General features: G+C 39.3%; 2 protein-coding genes across 2 annotated transcripts in view; both read right to left on the reverse strand.

The window, feature by feature from the left end:
• F13A1 (coagulation factor XIII A chain) overlaps positions 1-26,186 on the reverse strand; it is a 564,207-nt gene that overhangs the window by 28,068 nt on the left and 509,953 nt on the right. The window lies entirely within an intron of this gene.
• LYRM4 (LYR motif containing 4) overlaps positions 1-26,186 on the reverse strand; it is a 40,896-nt gene that overhangs the window by 13,444 nt on the left and 1,266 nt on the right. The window contains exon 2 of the mRNA XM_083359953.1: positions 23,810-23,930. Within this exon, the coding sequence (XP_083216079.1) occupies positions 23,810-23,930 (121 nt within the window). The remainder of the gene's footprint in view (positions 1-23,809; positions 23,931-26,186) is intronic.

Below are 26,186 nucleotides of genomic sequence, written 5' to 3' on the forward strand. Positions count from 1 at the left end.
CATATGTAAAACATAGTTTTTGAAGAAAAAAGAAACTGTGCAAAAATAAATAAAACAATCTAAATAGAAAAGAGTACTATAAAAATGTTTATCAGTTGGGTTAATTGGGAAAAAATAGAAGAGAAAAAAAGAATATAAAGGGAAGGGTGTTTGAATGTTTTTTTTTGTAAACACATTTTTCCCCATTTTAATTCCCCCCCATTTTTCTTAATCATATTAAAGCTCATATATTGAATTCTCATTTCAACCTTCAACTCAGGGTAAAGCCTATGCAAATGCAATAATAATACGGTATTAATTTTTAAAAGGTCAATAACATAGATGAGTTAGGAAGTAGAAAAATGGTTTGTTGGCTTGAGATTGAAATAGCTGAATGTAATTTCCTTGAAAAAAAACAGTGGCAAGTGAAGCAATGCTAACTATGGATATTAATATGGATTAGTATCTTTATTAATTATGGATATTTGCAAGATTTGTCTACATTTGGACTTGGAACATTACCCAAGCATTATAACTAAGACATTTGCTAATTTTAAGGGAGGACCAATTAATCAAGAACTAGAAATATATTTGACTCATGTAAAATAATTCAAACTAATTTTATAGGCTTATTATTAGCTTTACATATTAAAACAAACTTTTAAAATATCAAACAGTTTCAAAAAATAGGCAGAGAATAATGATCATTATCCTTTAATAGCCCTGATATCCCTGTTATAAGATGGCTAATATGAAGCATAAAATATTTAATGTAAGCATCACCTCTACTTGGACAAGCATGTGCTTCAACTTTATCTTGATTAATATTCATAAATGTAAAGTAGAATCCAAAGATGTGACACATGCTCATAGAAATGTATCAAGATCTTAACACAGAACTCCTGACTAAACATTTTACCTATCATGTTAGAGATAGCCATTACCTGAAACAGATATTCTCTGGGTCTCAGTCATACCTGGCGATTCTAAGAACTTAATTCTAAGGTCCCTGAGGAGCTGGCAGCACTGTTCCCAAATTCTGGTTTTCATTATAAAGTAAACCTTCTATTCTCTGAAGGAGTTCGCAGGGCTGGGGGAATCTGCTTCTGGACTGCCTGGACTAGTTCCTGCAGTTTTCTTGGCAAGGTTTTTCAAAGGTGGTTTGATATTGCCTGCTTCCTAGGGTTGACAAGAGACTAAAAGGCCCAAGGTCACCCAAGCATGCCTGGCTGAGGAATTCTGGGAGTTGAAGTCCACAAGTCATAAAAGGGCCAAGTTTGAAGACCCCTGTTCTAAAGGCTGCCAAAAAGAGTCCACCTAATTTACACGTTAGTCTAATATATTTCTTTATCCCCATGCAATATAGTAACTAAGAAACCACACTTGAATATTTGTAAAGGTCACCCAGAAGGCAATATACCTTGATCTGGACATTAGCATCTAGTGACAAATTTGGAGAATTGCATCAAACTTCAAAGAACTCGTGCAAGGATACATTAAAAATAACAACAATTCTGTCTGACATTGTGTGTGACAGCATAGCCATTGCGGAAAACCCAGATTTATGCACATTCATTCCTTTAACGTGGTTTAAAGGCCTTTCTATCTCATTCAGCAGGCAATAGTGCTACAACACAACATAGAAGTTTATTTATTAAATTTTTATCTTGCCTTTATTATTTGTATAAAAAACTCAAGGCTGCGAACATTCCAGTATTTTATCCTCATTATTATTATTTTTTATCTTAGTTTCCTTGAACTAAGATTTATTCCTTCAAAAAATATCTGGAAGAAATAAAAGATATGGGGATTTAACATTTTAAGCAACAATCTTTATAGAGCTGTAGTTGCATTTGAGATATGGTTGAGGATGTTTCCATTGCTGGTCTTGGATACGGTAGCCCTCTCTTTCTAGACTGATGCTCAAATTGGAGGCCCTTCTGGTCTTGAAGCTGGTCAAAGAGCAGATAGCAACTGTGGCCAGGAGGGCTTTTGCATAGAATAAACTTGTGTAGAATAAACCTGTGTGCTACCTGCATGCCTTCCTTGACTTGGAAGCCCTTCTGATAATTACTCATGCATGCAACTCAGTCTGGGCTAACTTCGGTATCCTTGGCCATGATGAAGGTAGTCAATAGTGTCATTGTCAGGCACAAAAAATCAGGACAATTTGTGCTAACTGCAGCATAAACGATTTATTGAAGTCTATACACAAAAATCTGGTCAACTAATTGTCAGTACTAAATTGGCATTAGATAAGGGTCAACAGAATTCAAGGGGGGCGGGTAGGCTTGGATCGCTTGTGGCAACGCAAGGCTTCTAAACTAATGATGTTTTACTCTGCCCCCCCCCAGCTCTGCCTACTCTTCTCCTACAGTCATTTCTTGAACCATGATTATATGCCCATTTTAAACAATAATTGAGATGGGCACTGGGATTACTGTTAGGACAGCTACATGAAGACAGAACTTTCAAAAGCATTCAAGCTGTTGAGGGAAGGCTGGTGGAGAACCAAGGAATTTAGATGTGGACACACAGTTCAATTAGCAAGAACATTCCATCTGTACCAGCCCAACAGGATTTGTTTTAAAAATCAAAGCACGCTGCTTCTCCTATCTTTTCCTCCCCTTAAAAATAAATGAGGTATATTAATTTTTAAGGAAGGTCACATTTAATGTGCTTTTTTAAAAAAACGGATTAAACATTTTCCATCCAGAACTTTCGAAACAGTCACATTAGCATGCCCATCCCTTAAAGGAAGGGCAGAAGGCTCTTTTCATTATTGCAATTAACCTGCTCCAGACTGGAATGTAAATTATTTTAATAAGTAATATTCACTGTTAATTCAAGTATTATAGGGAATGCTAATTAAAAATACAACTCCATTAAAGAGTTATTAATTGGATGGTTTATCAAAGATAATGTCACCGAACACATAAAAGAATCCAAACCTTCGTGTTATAGCACTATTCCAAAACAAAACGGTTTGTGTGCTGTTCTCCAGATTTACAGAAGAGATGTGTTACAATCAGTCTAAATGTCCTACCATTAAACTTCATTTAAGTATGCTTAACGAAGTTTTAAAGGAACTTATTCCTGTCAATGAAAACGATGAAGCCATAGGCTCAATATGATTAGCTGATGCATAAGTGATTTTGGCATAGAAAGCACTATGAGCCTATGCAATGCCTATCCACATGCCCAGCAAAACTGAAAATCAAGATTGCATTTTGTGCAGGCAGCAATTTGATCAGCCTCAACACAGAGGTGTAATAACAGGACCACTGTTGGAATAAGTAGTTAGAAAGGGGCATATTCTCCTCCCATCAAAGAGACAGATGGAAAGCATACATAGATGTGTTTATGTGGAACAGTATTTCTTAAACTTTTTTTCTCCTCTCATTTTTAAAAATTACGGAGGACCCCAAAAGAGCTGTTGTTTGTATAGGCCACATTTATCACTATTTACCATATTAGAGATTAAAACTGATACATTTACCCCTGCATCCACTTCTGATAATTGTTTGATGAGATTTTAATACTGCAATACTTTTCAGCATAAACTGGCAAATAATTTTGATTTTGCAGATTCCTGAGTAGGTCTTTCAGACTCCCAGGACCACACTTTAAGAAACACTGGCGTACCCCAAGCCATGATAAAAACTGATGCACTGCAATCCATGGGGCTTTGCCCAGACTGTGATTTCGGTAGACTGCGACTTCATGCCATATGTGAAAACAAGTATGAATCAAAACTCAATGTCATAACATTTATCTATGTAGCCCAGAAAATTATAGTCCTGGAAGCAACTTGCATTCCCTCCTAGCACTACTGCTCAGTATTTCTTCATCACATAGCTTAATGTTTTCATCCGCAACTCCCACAATCTCTTGCCATTGCTAGAGGGATGAATAGAATGACTGGAATTGAAAACTGCCAATAGATCACAAACAGGCTCCAAAGCATGCACACCAAGCAAATGGGGTTGCGAGCATGCACATAAGGGACTCAGTAATGCCAGCGCCAGGCTCGCGGCAATGCTACTACTGGCACAAAAATCGTGCCACTGCCCCCCACAAGGCTTGCACTGCCTGCTGCTTGCAGCACTGCTGCCACCCGTGCAAGGTTAGTGAAAATGCTGCCACCTGTGCAATATTAGCGATGCTGCCACCACCCACGCAACACTAGTGGCAATGGTGGCACGAGGGGGGATGAGCAGGTGCACACACGCGCATGCACTGCCCAGCTACTCACACGGCCCGGTGGCCTATGTTCCACCCTACATGCGATCACATAAAATTTTGTAACATTCTCTGTTAATAAAGTCATTGTTGTCTAAAAGCAGTAGAGAAACACTGAAATGCTATGATCTGGTGATACAACATGAAACATTTGATGTATCTGGTGCAGTAATCCCTACGGAAGGTACAGCAGAGTAAAACATGAGTAGTATTTTCTATCATATCCAGTCCATAAATGTAGATAAATTCCTTACATGGACAGTTTTAGAATCTGTTCTGTAGGACAAACGAAGGAAGCACACCACTTTTAGTATATTATTTATACTATTTTATTTCAGTATATACTTTCCTATACAGTATTTAAGAAAGGAGGTACAACTGGCAGGATGAATGTAAACCTCTAACTTCTTCTGTTTGTCAGTCTAGCTTTTGTTGAGCTATATTGTAAATTCATTGCTTTAATACACTGACTTACTCATGGCTGAAAAGAAAATAACAATTCTAGGAAGAGACCAAGGAAATGAAATTTTAGAGGTATGGCTTGTTTCCACCTAGGGTCCTAAAGACTATAGTATTGGAAAATATGCGTGAGACCAAATTTGCTGAGAAATTTGTGTTCTTTAGCCAATAGCTGGCAACTATTAGCCAATGTTGCTTCCACCTATTAAAAATCAACCAGCCATACAGTATTCGAGATATATTTATATCCATGCAACAAATGGAATGGAATTGCAGCAGCACAAAGTCAGCAAAATTCTTTCTGGCAGCCTGTGATACAAAGTGTTCTCCAAGCTTTCATTCATGAAAATATCTTGAAAGCAGGCATCTTTTCTTTGATTTGTAAAGACTCTTGGACCCAAAGTGGAAGTCCAAGAGATCTAAGCTACAGAGGGGAAAATGCAGTGTTTGAAGAAGTGAAGTCTAGGATGACTTCCTGTTTAGACTACTGCAATGCTCTCTACATGGGGCTGCCCTTGAGGACCACTCAGAGGCTTCAGCTGGTGCAGAATGCGGCCGCGCGAGTTGTGATGGGGGTTTCCCGACACTCCCATGTCACACCTCTACTCCGCGAGCTGCATTGGCTTCCGGTTGCCCTCCGGGTGAGATTCAAGGTGCTGGTAATGACCTATAAAGCCCTAAATGGCTTGGGTCTGGGATATCTGATGGAACACCTGCTGCCGGCATCAAGCTCCCTTCGTCCTGTGCACTCCCACAGGGAGGGACTTCTCAGGGTGCCACTGGTAAAAGATTGCTGGTGGGTAACACCCAGGGGGAGGGCCTTCTCAGTGGGTGCGCCTGCCCTCTGGAACCAGCTGCCCGTGGAGCTTAGGACTGCCCCCGACGTCCGTTCATTCTGCCGGGACCTGAAGACCTGGCTCTTCGAGCTCTCTGGCCCAGGCTGAGAATTTTAATTTTAATTGGGTTTTTTTTACTTTTTCAGGGACTGTTGTAATTAGTTTTAATTGTTTTAAACTTTTGTATTTCTTGTTTTAAATACCCTGTAAACCGCCCTGAGTCCTGAGGGAAAGGGCGGTATATAAATCCAATTAAATAAATAAAATAAATAAATGAGGATCCAATAGGGGACAGGATAAGATTAATACTACATCTCACATTGTGTATCCTATTATGAAAAAAAAAACCAGAAATCTTACAACTGAATAATTACAACAACAGAACCTAGGGCATTTTTTGTCCTCAATTGAAGAGAAGAAAGAATATGCACATACATCATATTATTCCTTGTTGTATTTGTGGATCAAAGAGGGAAAATAAATATTTGGCTTTATCACAGTGATTTCCAACTGTTACTTAAGGAGCTGAGTTGTACCAGGTGCTCACAACGGTTTAGAAACAAACCTGAGAGCAAGTATAAAAGTCATGTGGGGGGGCTCAACAAAGAGCAGAAGTACTATTGAGTTGACATTGTGTGATGACACAATGCTTTGTTCTCTATTCCTCAAAGATTGGAGAAATTTATAAGAAGTTGAGTGTGTTCGGGGAGGAAGGATACTGAATAAAAAGATACAGGCCCTCCTTTCATAAGTTGATGAAAGATGTTTTCAGGAGGAAAAGATCAGACAGGATTCCATTCTGATATTTTTCTCTAGTCAGTAGCCATTTGAGGGCTATGTTTATTTATGGGTATGTTCACTTCACTGCTTATACAGTGGGGCTTTTTTGGCGATGGGGGGAGGCATTACTAACACAAAGTGAACACTTTAATAGGTTGCAATCTAAACTGAGATAAACCAGTTACAAGTTTCATCTAAAGCCAGTGATGATTATTCCTTTCTAGAATAATCTATTTCCATGAACACAAGCACAAAACCAAGACAAACTAACTTAGTGCCTGTCTAACTTAGGTGATTCCTATAGCCTTTAACAGGGTGAAATGGTGGACCATAGGACAAAATATTTTGAACCATGGTACTTCAAATGAACTAATTTACTTCAAAAATATGGGACTTGTCTTTTCCATGGAATTGAAATTTGGTACATTTTATAAAACATTTTATGACATAAGCATCACAAAGATAGAAAACATAATACAAAATACAAGCCATAAAACATTTCCTGTGCTGATGTTCAACTGTGCTATACAGTTCCGACACGAGCTATTTTCAAGGCAGATACATCTCTAAGTAGCACCCCAACTTTTCCAGTGAAGACAGTACTTTAGAAAGTATCATTGCTGAAGGCACTGAGGAATCTGATAATATCTCTGAAACAATGACCCTATAGGACATAGGTTATCTAGTATGTTTACCCACCCATGGAACACTAGTGGCAATGGTGGCACGAGGAGGGGTGAGCAGGTGCACACACGCGCATGCACTGCCCAGCTACTCACACGGCCCGGTGGCCTATGTTCCACTCTACATGTGATCACATAAAATTTTGTAACATTCTCTGTTACTAAAGTCATTTCTGATCACATAAAACCTGAAACAATGACCCTATAGGACATAGGTTATCTAGTATGTTTATAAACGTAGCATACGACATGGGCAGAAAAAGCTACCCATCTATAATCAGTACACCAGAAACTTATGGCGATCAGCTTCAAACAAACACAGCTGTAGCCTAGTCAACAGTTTGTACTTATCATCCATTCAGCATTGTGTGTGTTATGCATTTCCAGCTTTTACCTGGCTGTTTTATGACTGGTGGACTGGCTGGCTCAGGAATTCTGGGAGTTGAAGTCCACGAGTCATAAAAGAGCCGAGGTTGCCTACCCCTGACCTAGCTTATAACTCTTCTTCATGCCACAGAATCATCCTCCTTTAAAAATGCAGAATGTGGCATTTCCATGACATTTAAATTAGGCTGGTGAATCCGCTGCATGACCTTAATCTGACTTTTCTGATGTGTTAGAAACCCTTTATAACTACAGTTTTTATCTGTTCCCTCATTATACCAAGCGTGCATACATAGGACAAAACACAGAATAATTATAACAGCGTGGCAAGTTAATCAGTACTGCTTAGAAGGGCAGATGTGGTCCATGGAGAACAACACCATATATTTCTCAGTGAAACTGGATTAGGAATTAGACAAGTCCACTGGGCACTCCTCTCATACCTCACCCCATCCTACTAGCTGAAATGCGGGGGAAAAATGCACGTGCATTTTTAGTGCAATGGTATCTTCTTTTCTAATCTCATTAACGGCTTACTTATCAGTGGCTAATGAAAGGCACATAATTAAAATTCCATATTAAAACAAAAACAAAAAATAACCCCAGAAGATTGCTATAGGGAGGAGATCAGAAGACGGCTCGGAGAAAATAAAGGCAAAATAAAAAGAACTAATTAGTGCACAAATTCCCCTTCTTGAAAATATTCAGCATTCTCCAATGCATTAATGGTCTGCTTTATAGCACGTACTCTGCCAGAAAGCTTTGGGTTTTCTCAGATGATCAAATATTCAGTTCTGTTATTCTTTTCCCCCTTTCATTCATAAAGCAAACTTCTTAAGTTTTGTTTTCAGCCATACAAGGCAAATTATGCAGTTATTCACTAAGGAAGTGAAAACATTCTTTCCTCCTGCTTTATCTTCCTTCTTTGGCTGTAAAGGGAGAAGAAGATAGCTGAAATGTATCTCTACTTTTGCCAGCATCTCCGGGTTAACTCTAGTATCTAATTGACACTTGTTCAGTTTAAGTTTGTGGCTTTCTGAATGTAGTTGTGCCAATAATCACTTCCCTATTTAGAATTAAGCAAGGGTGTTAACTACACCTGGCTAGCAATTTCTGAAGCCTACAGGACATTTTCATTCTTGGTGTTCCTCCGTCTGGAAGATGACCCTACCAGAATGTATCTCTATCCCTCTAGACCACAGGTCTGCAACCCGCGCTCTGGAGCCGCATGCCGTCTCCTGTGGCTCCCAGTCCTCTGCCATGTGCAGTCCCCCCCCAAAAAAGTGGGACTAAAAAAGTTCAACCAATCAATTCAAATATGCAGGGTAGGTGCATATCTCACCTTGGCTCCACTCGTTCAGTCAAACCCTGTTCTGCGCATGCGCGCATGTACACGCATGTGCACACATTTTTTGCGGCTCCCAGTTTTTCCTTTTGTGAGGGAACCGGTTCCGAGTGGCTCTTTCACTGTTTCAGGTTGCTGACTCCTGCTCTAGACAGAATACCCTTCCTGTACTGATCTCTTCACTGTTCTTGGGCTTTCTGGAACATTTCAACTTTTTTCTTCTGGACCATCTTGGAGTCATTCAGTAGTCTTGCGTCTGCTCTGGAACAAGCATTTCTAAAGATGCCTAATCAAATCAACTCCAGTCATATGGAACCTTGACTTATGATTGCAACTTAAAACCGCAATTCTGAGAATCAATTCTTACAAATCTGTTGAAGTTTAGACTCTTACCCAAGTAATTAGAGCCAAAGATTTTGAGACCTGTGGTAGTTTTGAATATTTGGGGAATTTTCAGAAGCAATATGGGTGCCTTAAGTCAAGGCTTTTCCATTTTTTCACCCATTGTACCACTTTTAGGATATGGCAACATCCGAGTACCACCAGTTGCCTAGCAACTTGATGACCCTCCCCCCAAAAAAAGAAAAAGAAAAAAGTGATGAAGTACAGATAGTCCTCGACTTACAACCGTTTACTTAGTGACTGTTCGATGTTACAATGGCACTGAAAAAAGTGCCCCCCAAGCCACAGCCGAGCAAGACACCTGCTTGCCTGCCCGGTGGCACTCTTCCTCTTGTCCGAGGTTTTCACTGTTGTGAGCATTTCTGTTGAGGATTGGCAGCGGGGGTGGGGTGGAGTGTTTGGTTCTTATTCCCCCGTCTTCTGGGTGGTTGCAGGAGGTTTTGGTCACTTCACATGACCCTGGGATACTGTGACCATCATAAATATGAATCAGTTGACAAGCATCTGAATGTAAATCACAAGACCCTGGAGATGGTGCAACATTCCAGCTGATCGGCACTTCTTCAGGGCTCAGCAGAAGCGCCAGGATCAGCACCGAACTCTAGCTGGAGCCTGGTGCTTATCCTGGTGCTTCTGCTGAGCCCTGACAGCCCTGCAGCTCCAGCCATCTCTCGCTCAGGCTTGTGCGGTGCTGCCACCAGTTCAGCTCATTCCCCTCCCCCACTCCTTTTCTAGGATGGTCACCTACCAGCTGCCAATGTAGCATAGGTGGTACCCGTACTACTGGTTGAAAAGCCCTGCCTTAAGTCTTCTATTTTTCCCTGGCTTAGGGCCCAAGCCATTTGTAAAGTGGTTTTAATCTTGATCATTATAATAACAGATTTTGTGAGTCTGAGTGTGATTCTCATAGGCTGTTTGTGTGTGAGAGAGATTGCACATTCTGTAAGTTATCCAGAAGCAGCTGCAAAGGCTGTGATGAAGCTCTAAGTGAACAAGGAACGCATTAATCACCCATCAAGCCATTTTTAAGCCAGCTGCTTAGGAAATGGAAAGACTTTTCCGTATAGATCTTTCACTCTCCTTTCCACAAATATGTTTAACCAGATAGGAAGCATTTGTTTTAACACACTAATACTTTCCAGGAACCTGCAATAATCACTGTGCAGTTTAGTTCACTGATAAATTACAGTTTAATCATTCAGGGCCATTCATCTCAGCACAACCACACGCAAGTCAAGATACTCCTGGTATCTGTTGTTTGAACTGTTAGTCACTGATGAGTTATTAGCAATTTCTGCATACGTGGCCCATTAAACCACCTAGTGAACTGTCAAGCAAGAGGCTCCATTTCTAGTTATTTAGTAGTCTCTGAAGTGCATGTATGTGTGTGGGGGGTAGGTGGGAGAAAGAAAGTCTCAAATTAAATTATGAGGTTACTTATAATTTATAAGTAATACAAGAGAGGCTACTGAAGCGTTAGAGTAGCTGCTTGTAGTCTGAGCCCTGTAATTGATTTTGATGTAGCCTTGCAATCACAATAGTCCCATTAGCCCTTTAATTTAGTATTGTGACAAGAACTTTAGAGTGTTGTGGTATCACTGAAAAGAAATTAAAAAAATTAAAACAAACTTGGCTATAGGAAGCAAGTGAAACAAAAAGCCAAATACTTCTTAGTGGCATACGTTTTAAAGAATAGATATCTAGATTGCATTTGCCAGATATAAGGGATTATTAACGATTCCTTTAATTTAAAACAGACAATTGCTTTCTGAAGTACTGGTAGTCCTCGACTTACAATCATTTAATGACAGTCCAAAGTTACAACAGTATTGAAAAAAAGTAGCGAACATTTTTCGCATTTACGACCCTTGTAACATCCCCTTGGTCACGTGATCAACATTCAAACACTTGGCAATTGGCATGTAATTATGATGTCCTGGGTTCATGTGATCGCCTTTTGTGACCTTGTGACAAGCAAAGTCAATGCAGAAGCCAGATTACTTAACCAATGTGTTACTAATTTAACTGCAGTGATTCACTTAGCAGCTGTGGCAAGAAAGGTTGTAAAATGTAGAAACTTGTCTTGCCAATCAACAGAATTTCTGGGTGCGACCGTGGTTGTAATTCGAGGAATATCTGTACGTGAAAAAATGTGTGAGACATTTTATTGTGCAGTAGTATCATAAAATATTTACTTTAATGCATTGGCTTGGCCTGGCCTGTATTAAAACCTCTTGGTCTCAAAAGCTATGTTCTTTTAAAGAAGTTTCTCATATGCATTGCAGTCGAACTGCACTAGGTTTAGTAAGTTCAAATTTCTCATACAACCTCAACTGGAAATTGATTAATTTCTTTTTATTAATCAGGATACAAAATTCCAATTTCTCAGTTCATACATGACGAGAAATAATAGCTTGAGAAACCCAGGAAGTAATCAATTGTGTATTCACTTTGAGGACAGAGAGGACACCAGTTTTGTTTTCCTGAGAACTGTAATTTAATTAACCACAATGGATGTAACAAATGTAGTTATTTAGCAAGGTGCAAAAGGGCAGTGTTCAGGTAATTTTTAGTTACACCAGAAGTGGTTTATGGTCTCAAAACAAAATTTAAAGGACAATCTGGGGGAGGCCATAGAAATTTTGGCTTTGTCATGTTTTAAATGCGGTTTATAAAAAAGAACCTCATGCAGTTTGCCTTCTACAGTGCATTTCTCTGGGAATTCATTAAGATAAAGTACACACTCACACATGCTGCCTCCTTTTCACAGATCTCTTTTAAGTGGGCAGATTTTAGCAGCTCACAGTTGCAGGCTTTTAAGTAGTCTAGGAAACTCTTGGGCAAAGACTGAAATAAAAAGAGTTACGTGCAATTATATATCCAATTTTCTGCCCAGCTGAGGTGTGGTCACTTTGGGAATCAACTCTTATTTCATAACTGCTCAAGAGTTTTCTGACATTTATTGTGGCATAAACTTTCCCGGTTTCCTTCTTCAGATATATGAAACTGGTAATCAAAAAATAAAGTGCTTCAAAGCATTATGTGGGGAAAAACAGGAACAAATGGACTTTAAGATAGCAACAAAAAGATGTGCTCCTCCTAAATCCTAATTACACTTGAAATAAGTAAGCCTATATTACTGTTACATATAAATATCCAGAATAACCCCATGCACACTGCATACTATCTTGATTTGAGATGCAGAAGAATTACTAATGAATAATAGTAATTATTCATATGATAAATGTGACTATGGATATGTTTCTTTTATTAAATGTGACTATGGATATGTTTCTTTTATTCCTGGGTGGAAACAGCTGGATACAGCAGCACTTTAGTTATTTAATAAATGTTGGTATGCATATGTATTTTAATTATGACACATCTGAAGTATATATGTAAAGGAGATGTGTTTTGATCCTTGATGATTCAGCATGGTGTAAACGTACACAGAAATGCGAACATGCCATTAGTTGCAGAAGGATTTAGTTTTCAATGGTTCTCATCTTCACATTTATGAGAAAGGCTTAATCTAGATAAAAGATAAGTGGAACTGAGTTACAGAAAACAGAATCTGAGACCATATTATGTACATATGATGAACATGTCATCACTGAAATATATATTATGCACCCTTTAACTTGGTGTTCTCCCATTTCAGATTTAACTGACATCTGAAATGGAAGAACAGCAAGTTAAAGAGTGCATAATAAAACAGGCCAAGAACTTTCATTACAATACAGATGGATATACATATACAATATATATAATATATACACAATATATATACAATATATATAATATAGATGGAGCAAAAGGAGAATAGGTGGCTGAAAGGACTGCAGTCTATACCATGCTATAGCTTAAGAGAGGGTTGGTTCTTTTTTTTCCCTTTTTTTTTTGCAAAATGATGTACCACTGGTATATAGCACTAGAAGAATTTGTCCTGGATGTAGATAGGTACTTTTAATTTTTCTTGGAAATGTGGAAAATACATAGGGTCATTCTATAATGCATGATAGACTTGCAAAACTAGAAAAATTGGGGTATAAACGCATATAGTGTTACAAAGACTGTTAAAGATTATTGTTCAGTTGAAACTAAAATAGTTTTGTTGAACCTATGGATAGTCAGGTAGAAAAGATTTATGGAGGACTGATTTTGTCCATGGTAACTGCAGTGAGACTACACACTGAAAGATCCCAAAATACCCACGACCCTAGTACGGTTGGCGAATAATAATAATAATAATAATAATAATAATAATAATAATAATAATAATAATAATATAATAACAACAACAACAATAATAATAATTTTATTTATATACCGCCCTTCTCCCGAAGGACTCAGGGCGGTGAACAGGGCAAATGTATAAAATACAAAAATACAAAAGTTAAAAGGAATTAAACATAATGCCCAAGGTAAAAACAATAAATACAAATATTAAGAACAATAAAAAACCCAACCCAACCCCCATCAGGCCAAGCCGGCTTGTTCAAATAAATGCGTTTTCAGATCGCGTCGAAGGAGCAGAGGTCGGGCGCCATCCGGAGCTCAACCGGCAACCGATTCCATAATTCCGGGGCACCCACAGAGAAGGACCTCCCCCTGGGGACCACCAAACGACATTCTCTGATGATCGGTGGCACCCTGAGGAGGCCCTCTCTGTGGGAACGCACAGGGCGGAGGGAAGTTGATGCCGGCAGCAGGTGCTCCCTAAGGTACTCCGGACCCCTGCCATGTAGGGCCTTGAACACCATTACCAGTACCTTGAATCTCACTCGGAAGACAACTGGGAGCCAATGCAGCTCACGGAGCAGAGGTGTAACATGGGAGTATCGGGAAACTCCCAACACGACTCTCGCGGCTGCATTCTGTACCAGTTGGAGCCTCCAAGTGGTCCTCAAGGGCAGTCCCATGAAGACAACCGGATTTGCAGAAATTGCAAAATTAACTTGTTTGATCATGGAGAAAACAATAAGTACATATATTGGTGACTGGAAATTCTTTATGGAGATTTTGCTGAAAATGGAAAAAAATAAACTGGTGGCTTGTGGATTTGATGATTAGAAAGGATAAAATAGGGAAGGAAAGGAATTATGAAGTAAGGATAGATGATAAATTTATTTGTTCTGTAACTGCTGTAAAGAAGATCATCAGAGTTCAATATAAACCACTTTCCTAATGCCTCAGATACAAGGGTATGTGGCAAAGTCAGTTCACACATTATGCCAAGAGTCCTCAGGTACTGAGGAATGAAGTTATAAAAAGTGAGGCAATGCATAGGTTTGTGTGAACCATCCTTTGCCATGCCATAGCTGCATATGCAAAGGTCATTTTTAATAATTATTTTTATTTTTCATATTGAGGACCACTTATTGTGCCAGCTCAAGGAACAACCCTTCTAGAAGGTTTCTAAGACAGAACATCTCCATCAATGTCATTTACAAATTAAACTAGCTTTTTGTATTCCTGGCACTAACCAATAATAAAGATAGATCCAGGAAACTACAGATCTATCAGCCTGACCTCAATACCTGGGAAGATTCTGGAAAAGATAATCAAACAACAAATCAGCGAACACCTTGATGTGAACAAAGTTATCACTAAAAGCCAACATGGGTTTGTCAAAAACAGATCATGCCAGACAAATCTTATTGCATTCTTTGACCAAGTGACAAAACTAGTGGACCAGAGGAATGCTGTAGGTATAATTTACTTGGACTTCAGTAAGGCATTTGATAAAATAGATCACAACCTACTACTTGATAAGATAGAAAAATGTGGGTTAGATAGCATCACCACCAGATGGATTTGTAGCTGGCTGACAGGCTGTACTCAGCGTGTGGTCCTCAATGGAACTGCATCTACATGGAAGGAAGTGTGTAGTGGGGTGCCCCAGGGCTCTGTTCTGGGCCCAGTGCTCTTCAACATCTTCATCAACGATTTGGATGAGGGGATAGATGGGGAACTCATCAAATTTGCAGATGACACCAAGCTGGCAGGAATAGCCAATACTCCAGAAGATACGCTTAAGAGACAGGAGGATCTGGACAGACTCGAACACTGGGCGCTATCTAACAAAATGAAATTCAATGGTGAAAAAAGTAAGGTTCTACATTTACGCAGGAAAAATCAAATGCACAGGTATAGTATAGGTGGTACCTTGCTCAATAGTAGCAACTGTGAGAGAGATCTCGGAGTCCTAGTGGACAATCACTTAAATATGAGCCAGCAATGTGCTGCAGCTGCCAAAAAAGCCAACACAGTGCTAGGCTGCATTAACAGAGGGATAGAATCAAGATCAAGTGAAGTACTAATACTACTTTACAATGCCTTGGTAAGGCCACACCTGGAATACTGCATCCAGTTTTGGTCACCACGATGTAAAAAAGATGTTGAGACTCTAGAAAGGGTACAGAGAAGAGCAACAAAGATGATTGGGGGACTGGAGGCTAAAACATATAGGGAACGGTTGCTGGAATTGGGTATGTGTAGTTTAATGAAGAGAAGGGTGAGGGGTGACATGTTAGCAGTGTCCCAATATCTCAGGGGCTGCCACAAAGAAGAGGGAGCCAAGCTATTCTCGAAAGCACCTGAAAGCAGGACAAGAAGCAACGGATGGAAACTAGTCAAGGAGAGAAGCAACCTAGAACTAAGGAGAAACTTCCTGACAGTTAGAACAATTAACCAGTGGAACAACCTGCCTCCAGAAGTGGTGAATGCTCCAACACTGGAAGTTTTTAAGAAGAGACTGGCCAGCTACTTGTCTGAAATGGTATAGGGTTTCCTGCCTGAGCAGGGGGTTGGACTAGATGACCTCCAAGGTCCCTTCCTCCTCCTCCTCCTCCTCCTCCTCCTTCTTCTTCTTCTTATTATTATATTATATTTTTTAATTTTTTAATTATATTTTTTATTGTACACATGCCCAGAGTCACATTTCTGAGATGGTGGCTATATGAATAAGATGAATAAATGAATGAATAATCATCAAACATTGCAATAAAATAAAAAAGTGATTATCTTATTTCACTGATCCAAGAACTGTAGGTGATGTCCTAAAAATCTGGAATTCTCCTACTCAATTAGGCCATTTTTAATTTTTTTTAACACCTTCTATTACTATTGGTGAGAAAAATACAGGAGGATACTATGAAAAGTTTCAGTACTGGTAACATAATTTATCAATAAACTAAGGACAACACACCCCTGGTGTAACAGCTGGGGGTGGGTCTAAGGAGCAGCAGTGACAGTAGTCTTAACTCAGGGTACACTCAGTCCTATCGTGGATAACTTTTTTTATCCTTACATGACTTATGGGCTTTACAATATATCCTATTCTTCTATGTTTTCAATTTCCTGCAGTTGAAAGCATGCAAGGAACAGTTTGAAAAAGCATAACAAATGAAAGAGGACCAGCAGCCGTTAAGGGCAGCAATATTGTCAACGTAAGTGTGGAAAATAACTGGAAGTAGTGAGGAAATTTAAAAATAAAAATATATATGCTTTTAGTATTATCATATAACCATATTTTATATTTTATAATAATCATTTTATAATCAATTGCCTGAGTAGATGCTTTGAGTATATGGGGAAAAATACAGGCCTCAAGTGGAGGAGGGGGAGAACAGGAGTTACCATGGGACCCAGTGTGAGTCACCATCGAGGAATTGTTTTTAAGTACCTTCTGGTGCCTAGTACCCCTGGCAGGTGTAGAAGATGGGAGACATCTCTCTAGAATTGATAGTAGGGGAGGGATCTTATTAGTATAATGTAAGCAAACAGGGGCAGAGATAATGTATTCTGTTTAGGCCAGAGGTCTTCAAACTCGGCCCTTTATGACTCATGGACTTCAACTCCCAGAATTCCTCAGCCAGGCACGCTGGCTGAGGAATTCTGGGAATTGAAGTCCATGAGTCATAAAAGGGCCGAGTTTGAAGACCCCTGGTTTAGGCGCTTCTGATAGATTGTAACCTCCAAAGCCTAAGCCAATGGGGCCATGGGGGAGGGAATGGGGCGTCGGGATAGCATTATAATAATATGTGATTTTGGAATTTGGGGTGTGGTTCAGTGCTTGGCTGCACTGCAATGTCTGCCTTCCTGAATCCACCACGCTTTGCAAACCGTTATTTTTTTTAGACTTTGTTGTGAAGTCTAATAAACTTCTTTTCTATTTGTAACTCAAACAGAGTGGATTTCAATTTGTGACTATTTTTGTGTCTAACATAAGGAGGACCAAAAGATGGGGTGGGGAGAGAGAACAGAGGGAGAAATGAGGAGGGCCGGCTGAGGACAGAAATAAAAGCACACTAACTGGCAATTCAGTGCCTTGGTATTACCAGCCTGCTGAGAGCAATTACAATAGCACAGACAGGACTTGCTTTATTGTGACCTTACCGAATTAACTTTGAGGGCAGGGGAAAAAAACAACCACTCAGTGATTCAGCAGGGAATTTATTAGAAAATTTTAATGCCAACTTAAATTTGATCCAAAGGCCTCAATATTAAAGGTCATCTCCATTACTATACTACTGGAAACCCTTGGGTCCTTTTTTGCTTCCAAGCGCCTCCATTCCTTTCCTCTTGTTTTCTTTCATAAATAAATTAAAAAAAAATATAGGTCAGCATTCTTGCTTCAAGCTCCTTGGCATTTTTATCTGATGTGACAGATCTCCTCATTTTTGTTGGGAGGTTGGTTGTTTTTTAGGCTGGGAAACCACAAACAGCTTTACGATTTCTAAAGTATATCTTAATAAACGAGGATACACTTTGTACATATCAGACAGAAATGATAAAGCAAAAATGATACGAGTGATATTTACACTTTAAACCCTCAAAACGTGCACAATTACATTGCTGCAATAAAAAAATTGCAATAAAATGCCAGGGAAAATGCCAGGGAAAGGAAGGGGGAGGATTTTTGTAAGAAACAGGTGAGAAAAGATTTTAGGGCAGATCTTCATTTTCACCTTGGTCACTGCCCTGGGTACCCATTTCTTCTTAGGCTACTGAGTTGCTAGATGCTCTGCTAGGCAGCAGTTGCTAACCTTTTATAATCTTCTGGTTGATTGAATGATGGCTTGTTAAGTCCATGAATTATCATTTATCCTAGAAGCTGATGCTCCTTTTTTACGTGTAACTTAACATATAGTGAACTAACTGAATAACATAAATCCATCACACACACAAAACTTCTGCTAAAATACGAGTAGAGGGGAACAGATAATAAACAGTTTTATATTCACTGAATATCATAAGTACCACCAATAGCTTGTATGTTGCAATTAAGAAAATATACAAAATCAGCCCAAATTCGATAGAACTGTGGTTCCTGCCTCTGACATTCTATTATTTTGACTTTACCTGTAGTCTTTTTTAAGCAAGGCAGTTGAATGAGTCTTTTTAATCCACATAATTGTTAAGATTATCTGAGGTTTTCCAATGTTGAGTATTTATTATTTAGCTGCTAAGATTAAGTAAATAATAAGACCCTTATTTTAAGCTTAAAATTCAATCCTATAACTAAAACAACTATAACTGAAAAGGTAGACGTTTCAAAATTAAATTAATATAGATGCAACGCTCAGCATTTGAAGATTTTAATTTTAACAGAAGGTAGTTGTCTATTAGCAGACTAATCTTTTGTGGCTACTGAATACTTATTGATGATTCTTAATGGCTTATGTTAGCATTCCTCTGAGATGTTAATCAATCTTGCAGCTTTTTTAAAATTGACATCCATAATGTGTTTACATTAGTCAATACTTCTTAATTGTCAAGCTGTAACAGCAGAACTTCAATAATAAATCTCTTCAATAAATAGCTTCAGATACTAGAATTTTTAAGTGTTTCCTCTTCCGAGGAATGGAATATATTGATAACTGCTACTGGGTGAATTGCAGGAACAAAGGAAAAAAAAAACTCCTCCATCTTAGAAATACTTCTTAATGCTTAAAATTAAGACACAAGTTTGGTGCAGATGTAACATTCTGCTGCCCTGAATATATTAGGAGATCAATGCCCCCCTGCATACTATTTCCTACTTTGGCCACCTAATGAGAAGGAAGGACTCACTGGAAAAGAACCTAAAGCCAACAAGTTTGGTTTGCAATGTCTTATCTGCAGTGATGTTAACCTTAATGTGCCTCACCCAAATCAGAGTTTGCCATCCTACTTCTTCTATGCCATGGCCCTGTAAGCTTTGGCCTGATGAACACATTTAGAATGTTGAGACTGCTATTTGCTCTTTGAGAAGGAATTGTGAGTCTAGAATGACTCAGAGGTCTGAGTCAGTGCCACCCCATCCAACAGCAAAGATGGCATAGTCCTAGAATCAGTAGGCCCCAAACCCATTCCGTCTTGCCAAGATTCAGCTGAAGCTTGTTGTGCTTCATCCAGGCTCACATAGCCCCCAGCCACCGGGATGTCTATAGCATTTCTTAATTCATCAGGAGGCAGAGATCTATAGCTAAGTATCATCAGCATATTGATAGAGACCTATCCCATGATGCAGTTGAACTCACCTTATGTGGATGTTAAATAGGAGAGGAACCCTGAACCCTGTGACACTTTATACAATAGGGGCTGACAATGGGACCTCCCCTCTCCAATCTTCACTGACTAGAATTGACCCTGAAGAAAGGAGGCAAATCAGCACAACACTGTGCTGCCAACGCCAATCCTCTGAGCCAGAAGGATACCATGGTTGATGGTACTGAAAACTGCTAAGAGATCAAGTAAGGTAAGGATGGATACACAACCCCCATCCTTCCCATGCCAGAGATCATCCAAAAGCGCAACCAGTGCTGTTTCCATCCCATACCCAGATCTGAATCCTGACTGAGAAGGATCCAGATAAATCATTTCATCCAAGAACATCTGAAGCTGTTGTGAAAGTACTCTCCCAAACACCTTCTCCAAAAAGGAGAAGTCGGATATAGACAAAAATTATTCAGTATGGTGGGGTCCAGCAATGGCTTTTTCAGAATGGGATGAAGCAAATCCATTTTAAGAGATAAAGGAACAACTCCCTCACTCAGAGAATTAATCACTGCTAGATCCTACTCACAGAACATCTCCTGGGCTGCTTTGACAAGCCAGGAGGGGAATGAATCTAAAGAGCTGATGGCCGAGGTCTAGTAATGGGATCATCATGAAAAAGATCTGCTTCTTTGCTTCTCTGCACAAGCGAGAATCAAGAACCTGCTAGAACAACTGACCAAGACAGGGAAATTTATTCTAGAGAAGGCAGTTTCTTCATTATGCTGGAGCCCTGTATACCATGAGCTTGAACTGTACCTGGAAACAACCAGTGGGCAATGCAGAACCCACAGAAATTTAGATGGTTAAAGTGCCTCCCAAGAACCAGCATACGGACCACTACATTTCATAAAGGATGAAATTCCTGAGTAGTCCTCAAAGGGAACCTCATAGTGTAGCCCAGGTAAGAAGTAACAAGGGTATGAATTAGCATTGATAAAGCTTCCTGCTCTGAATAGCCTGCAACTAGTGGGCTGGCTCAGACTGAATAAAGACCTCACTTATAAATATAAAGGCCAGCGAAACAAGTAAGGAGGCAATTCATCAATCTGAGATAGGAATTATGTGTACTATATACTTTTTGCCAATGAGATCTCATGCCAGCTTCTATCGATCATTTCCATCAGCTGTGAAAGCCTGGAACAGCTTTTATAAAGTAATACTAATAAGCAACTAGCTCTTCTGCGATTTATTTTCAATCTAGAATATGCTATTCAAGACAGAAGGGTTTAAGCAAAGAGCACTGCCTAGCCACTGTTGTTATTTACAAAGTGGAGCTGAGGAATGAAATTGAGGTCTGTAATAAGAAAGCATAAAATCCTTAAGTAGGGTTGCTATACTAGTGTCCCAATGGGAAGATAACAAAAGTTGGATTAAGATAACTAAAATCCTAGTTTCAAATTTACTGTCAGACAACAAAAAAGACCAGCCACCTCCACAACCATTGGCAATAGATTACTTCTCTAAGTATTACTCCTCACATATCCAAACATCCAATATGGCCTGAGAGACAATTTATACCACTTCCTTAAGACTGAAGAAAAGGTATTTGCAGAAAAAGAAACAAGACTGTTCACTCGCACACACACATAAATGAACCATTTGATTTCTGTCAAGCCTTTCATTCCCTCACCAGGTCCCCACAGAATAGAACAGAACGATGTGCTCTATTAACTGCTTTTGAACATGGATTTACAGAAAATATAAGAAACTGACAACTACTTTCCTATAGACAAAGTTTTCTCCTTTTTTATCTTTTCATAACAAAATAAATCACCTACAAAACTTAAAAAGTATACAGGAATGCTCTTTTATGATTTTTTTTTAACTTTTGAAAGCTCCTTTTGTAAATTTTTGTCGAGATTGACACAACTAAATGACAGTAATCTGTCATGTTTCCACAATTCCTCCCAGAGCTGATTCAAGTAGTTATTTATGAACCTGAGATGCCAACGGTCATTTTGATGACTAAACCATAAATTAGCATTTAAAGAGAACATAAATTTGATTTCACAGAAGCAACAAATTATTCGGCAGCTGGGATATTATTTAATTTTTATTGACATGCCATGGAAAAAGAAAGTCAGCTAAAAGTGGTGTGCTACATTTTAGCAAACCTCAAAATTCAAAACACACATGCTTGATCAGCTTCAGCTCTATTGTTTAAAAACTGTATAAATATTTCACCTTTAAATATTTCTAAAAGCCCTAGTTACTTGTAATATTCTTCACTATCCAAATTGCTCAAATATACATAGGCAATTAAAAAGTATGACATTTCAAAATAATGTGAATATCCTTAAAAATTGTTAATACAAATTAGACAATCATGAAATACAGCAGTGTTAATATAGCTCTAGATATCATGAAGCAATTTATTTTTACCCTTATGAAGAAGTTTTGCTTAAAACTGTCAAACAGCCATGTTTGCATTTAGGCATTAATTTACAAACCTTAAATAATAGGATATAATATTATATCGTTTTGAAAATATTTTTATATTTAAAAATTCCCACACATCCATAACAACAATTTATTACTGAATGTATATTTACCAAAGTAAACTTAAATACAATCCACAATATCCATGCAATTGCATTGTCAATACACAGGACAAATCTTACAATACAGTATGTTAGCTGCTATTATTTTTAGCATGCAAATAATTCAAACTTGTAGTTATATTTTTACTTATTTATCAATTTTGTTGGCTGTTTTAATGTTCTTCTGAAACAAAAAGTGGGATGAATATTTCAGATGATATCACAACAGGTTCCATGAGAAATTGAAACTATGTAAGTCTATAAATATAAAAATACTACTTTCTTTAGTGACCCTATTCAGAATTCCAATCAACTAGCTCAGGGGTAGGCAACCTTGGCTCTTTTATGACTCATGGACTTCAACTCCCAGAATTCCTGAGCCAGCTGGCTCAGGAATTCTGGGAGTTGAAGTCCATGAGTCATAAAAGAGCCAAGGTTGCCTACCCCTGAACTAGCTATATTCTTCTGCAACATTGATTCTACTTTGGCTGATTTTCAGTTTTTCCTTCCAATCCAGTCTGCATTTTATATTCAGTGAATAGGGTGAGTTGTAAATGGGCTATTTTGGTTCCTTCTGCTTATTAGTTCTTCCTTTGGTTTAATCCTGGGCTTGCTGTAATTTTTTTATTCCTGATTGGCTCGTACTCTGGCTACATAAGAATCCATGCTCGGAAGAAGATCTCAAATTAGTTTATTGCCACTAGCGAAATGCTTACTAACAGAATGTATGCATTGTTTTAGTATGTGCTTTTAAGTTATAAAATAAATTGATGAGTAAAACTCAAAAGATCATAAACAAATTAATAATGTGCATATTCAATGAAGTGCCTCAAATAGTTACAGATTTTAATATTTGTTGCTTTAAATGTCTTTTTTCCCTTTTATCTATTTCTGTTTTTATTATAAGCCACTTCGAGCATAAAACAAATGAAAACGTGAGATATAAACTGAATAAACTATTGACAAAAACAAATGGAATGCACACACATCCTTCACATCCAGTTTATAAATCTTCTGTGGCAGATTAGGAGCAGGACTGGGTTTGGAACCTTTGCAGATTTTCCTTAAATGGCGATAGGCTTATTTTAGGTCCTAATTTCCAGTTTTCTCCAACTGATGGAACAACCTGCCACTTTTAGCAATTATAAACAAAGGATCGTGTAATAGATATAGAAACAATTCTTCCTATTGATCAGAGTGCAGTGATAGAAAATATCTTTTTTGCACTTAAATCCTTACTTCAGTATCTTCTAAATTAAAGGATCAGGGGGAGTAAAGCTGAGAAAAGATTTCTATCAACATTTTGGAGCACTAGCTACAATAGGAATACCGTAATTGGTTAGACTTATAGGCTCCTTAAGTACCCTATCTTTATATTTGTGTGTGCAATGCTTTCCATTTTTCTTTTCTCATAAGCTGTTTTTAAAGTGCCAACAATATAAATTTCTATTTTATCTTTTGTATCTTCTAATCAGAAGCATGTGTATACTAATGTTAACTGATAAGGTATATATCCAATCTATGTTCATGGAGAGATTGAAACAGACTAGAATTATATACTTGAAGAAATGAACTACTATACCAAGTAAGGAGTTTAATTAATTGACGGCTTACCTGCCGGTGTATCATTTCCAGATTAGTTTTTGCTTTGTTGATTAGTGTATCTATTTCTGACAATACCTGGATGTTTTTATTTTCTCGAAAGGCATCTCTTATTTTTCTGATGGCATATGTCCTAAGTAAATTTTGAAGAAAAAAATGTAAACATACAGTACACTGTCTTCTCAAAGCTTTAAATACAAACTGTATACAAACAAATATTCAGATGAACACAAGGTGAATATTCAACATATTTGAAGATGGTGTTTGAGATAACTGGAAGTCATGCCATCCAGAGCTCTGAAAGCTAAAATTGGTATTTTGAATTATAACTAGAAACTTACTTGAAGTCAATGCAGCATTCATAAAACTGATGCTACGTATGGTTGTAGTGGCTCTCAGTCATCAGCATTTGCAATTTTCCAAAGTAGATTTTCTGAGTAGTCTTTGAAGGAATCCCCATGCAAAGGACAATTTAGTAGTCTCATTCCCATGCCTAATTTTTAATTGAAACTCTGGTACAATAGTTTGGGAGGCAGAGGCAGGGCGTAGCCCAGGTGTGGCCCAGCAGCAGTAGTAAAGCTTGTCCTCCCCACTCAAGCGGCCACCAGCGGCTCCTTGCCTCGATCTGAGTTGAAGAAAGCGGAGATGCAGCAGCGGGATTGCTCTCAATAAGGCGGGCGCACGTGAGCAAGCAGTGCACCCGGCTCTTATTGTTTGAGAGCAATCCTGTTGCTGTGCCTCCATTTTCAACTCGGATGGAGCCGAGGTACCCAAGCTGCTGCACTGCCTGCCTCCCCCTCCCCCATGCCTTGGGCTGGTGCCACCAGCAGCTTGCTCAGGTCCATTAGGCTACCGCCACTGAGGAAAACAGTGGTGAGGCTTTGTGTCAGCCGGCCAGCCAGGCAAGAAGTAGGGCAGGAGATGGAATCATGGATGCTTGGGGGGGGATCTGCCAAGCCTCAGGGCATAGGTATTGGCAGCTCCCCCCACCCAGCCCATTTCCCTGGTTCCATTACCCACAGCAGCTCCCTCAGCAAGTATCCCATGTCCCTCCCCAGCTGGCACAAAACCTCACCACTCTTCTGCTTGGTGGTGGCAGCCTAATGGACCTGAGCAAGCTGCTGGTGGTGCCGGCCCGAGGCACGGGGGGGACAGGGAGGATTTTCACTGCCAGACTCTTTAACTTCTTAAAAGTTTACTTGATGCAGAATGCATATCCTTCCCTTTCTGCATCAAGTTAAACCGTCTGGTAGCGAAAATCGAATAGCAAGGAAAAAATCCCAGTCTCATGCATGGGGAATCTGCACCACCTGACTCTCCCTCCCCCCTGTGCCTCAGGCTGGTGCCGCCAGCTGTTTGCACAGGTCCATTAGGCTGCCGCTGCCACCTGGATCATCTGGCCCGCCCAGCACAAAGGAGGCAAAATGGCCAGCTAGCAAGCCCCGCATAGAGGTGGTAAAGCACACCCACGCCCAGCAAGCTAAAGGCCACATGAGTGGGGAAAGTCGGATCCCCATTGGTGCCATGTCCCCCCCAATCCCAGCCAGAATTGCGTGCCTCCCCCCATCTCTGCTGGGCCTGGGCAGCCATGATGCCGATGGGGATCTGGCTTTTTCCACTCGGGGGGGCCTTTTGCCTGCTGGGCATGCTCTACCACCTTTATGCAGGGCTTGCTAGCCGGCTGCTTCGCCTCCTTTGTGCAGGGTGGGGCTGCTGTTCTGGGTGGCCATGGCCTAATGGACCTGTGCAAACTGCTGGCAGCAGCAGTGCGCGTGCCCACAGAAATGGCTCTGCGTGCTGCCTGTGGCACGCATGCTATAGATTCGCTACCATGGTCTTAGCTGATATTTTCAAACAGAAAACAAAATTAAGAGGAAATACTTCTATAAAACATAAACCAAATACATTTTAAAACAAATATAAATTATCTTCTGCTACTGTGCATAAACAGCTACTTCATATACTCTTAAGGGTGATTCCCACTCTACCCTACATGATGTGGGTAATATTGATTTTTAATGGCATCTACTTATTTTGATGGCTACTTTTGTAGGCGTCTAAAATGTTTTGTCTTCTTTCAGCTATAACTCTATATATAAAATTCAGCTCCTATTGATTTGACATTATTAGTTTTGTGATAAAAAGGTAAAGGTCAAAGTTTCCCGTCTCCAGTTGTGTCTGATTCTAGGGGGTGGTGCTTATCTTCGTTTTTTAGCTGAGAAAGCCAGTGCTGTTGAAAGACATTATCCGTGGTCATGTGACCAGCGTGACTATATACCAAGGCACATGGAACACTATTAGCTTCCAACAGAAGTGGTACTTATTTATCTAGTCACATTTGCGTGATAAGAATCTTTTAAAGGGGTGGGCAAGTACTCCCAATTATATT

The sequence above is a fragment of the Vipera ursinii genome, assembly GCF_947247035.1.
Source record: "Vipera ursinii genome assembly, chromosome: 3".
Lineage (NCBI taxonomy): Eukaryota > Metazoa > Chordata > Lepidosauria > Squamata > Viperidae > Vipera > Vipera ursinii.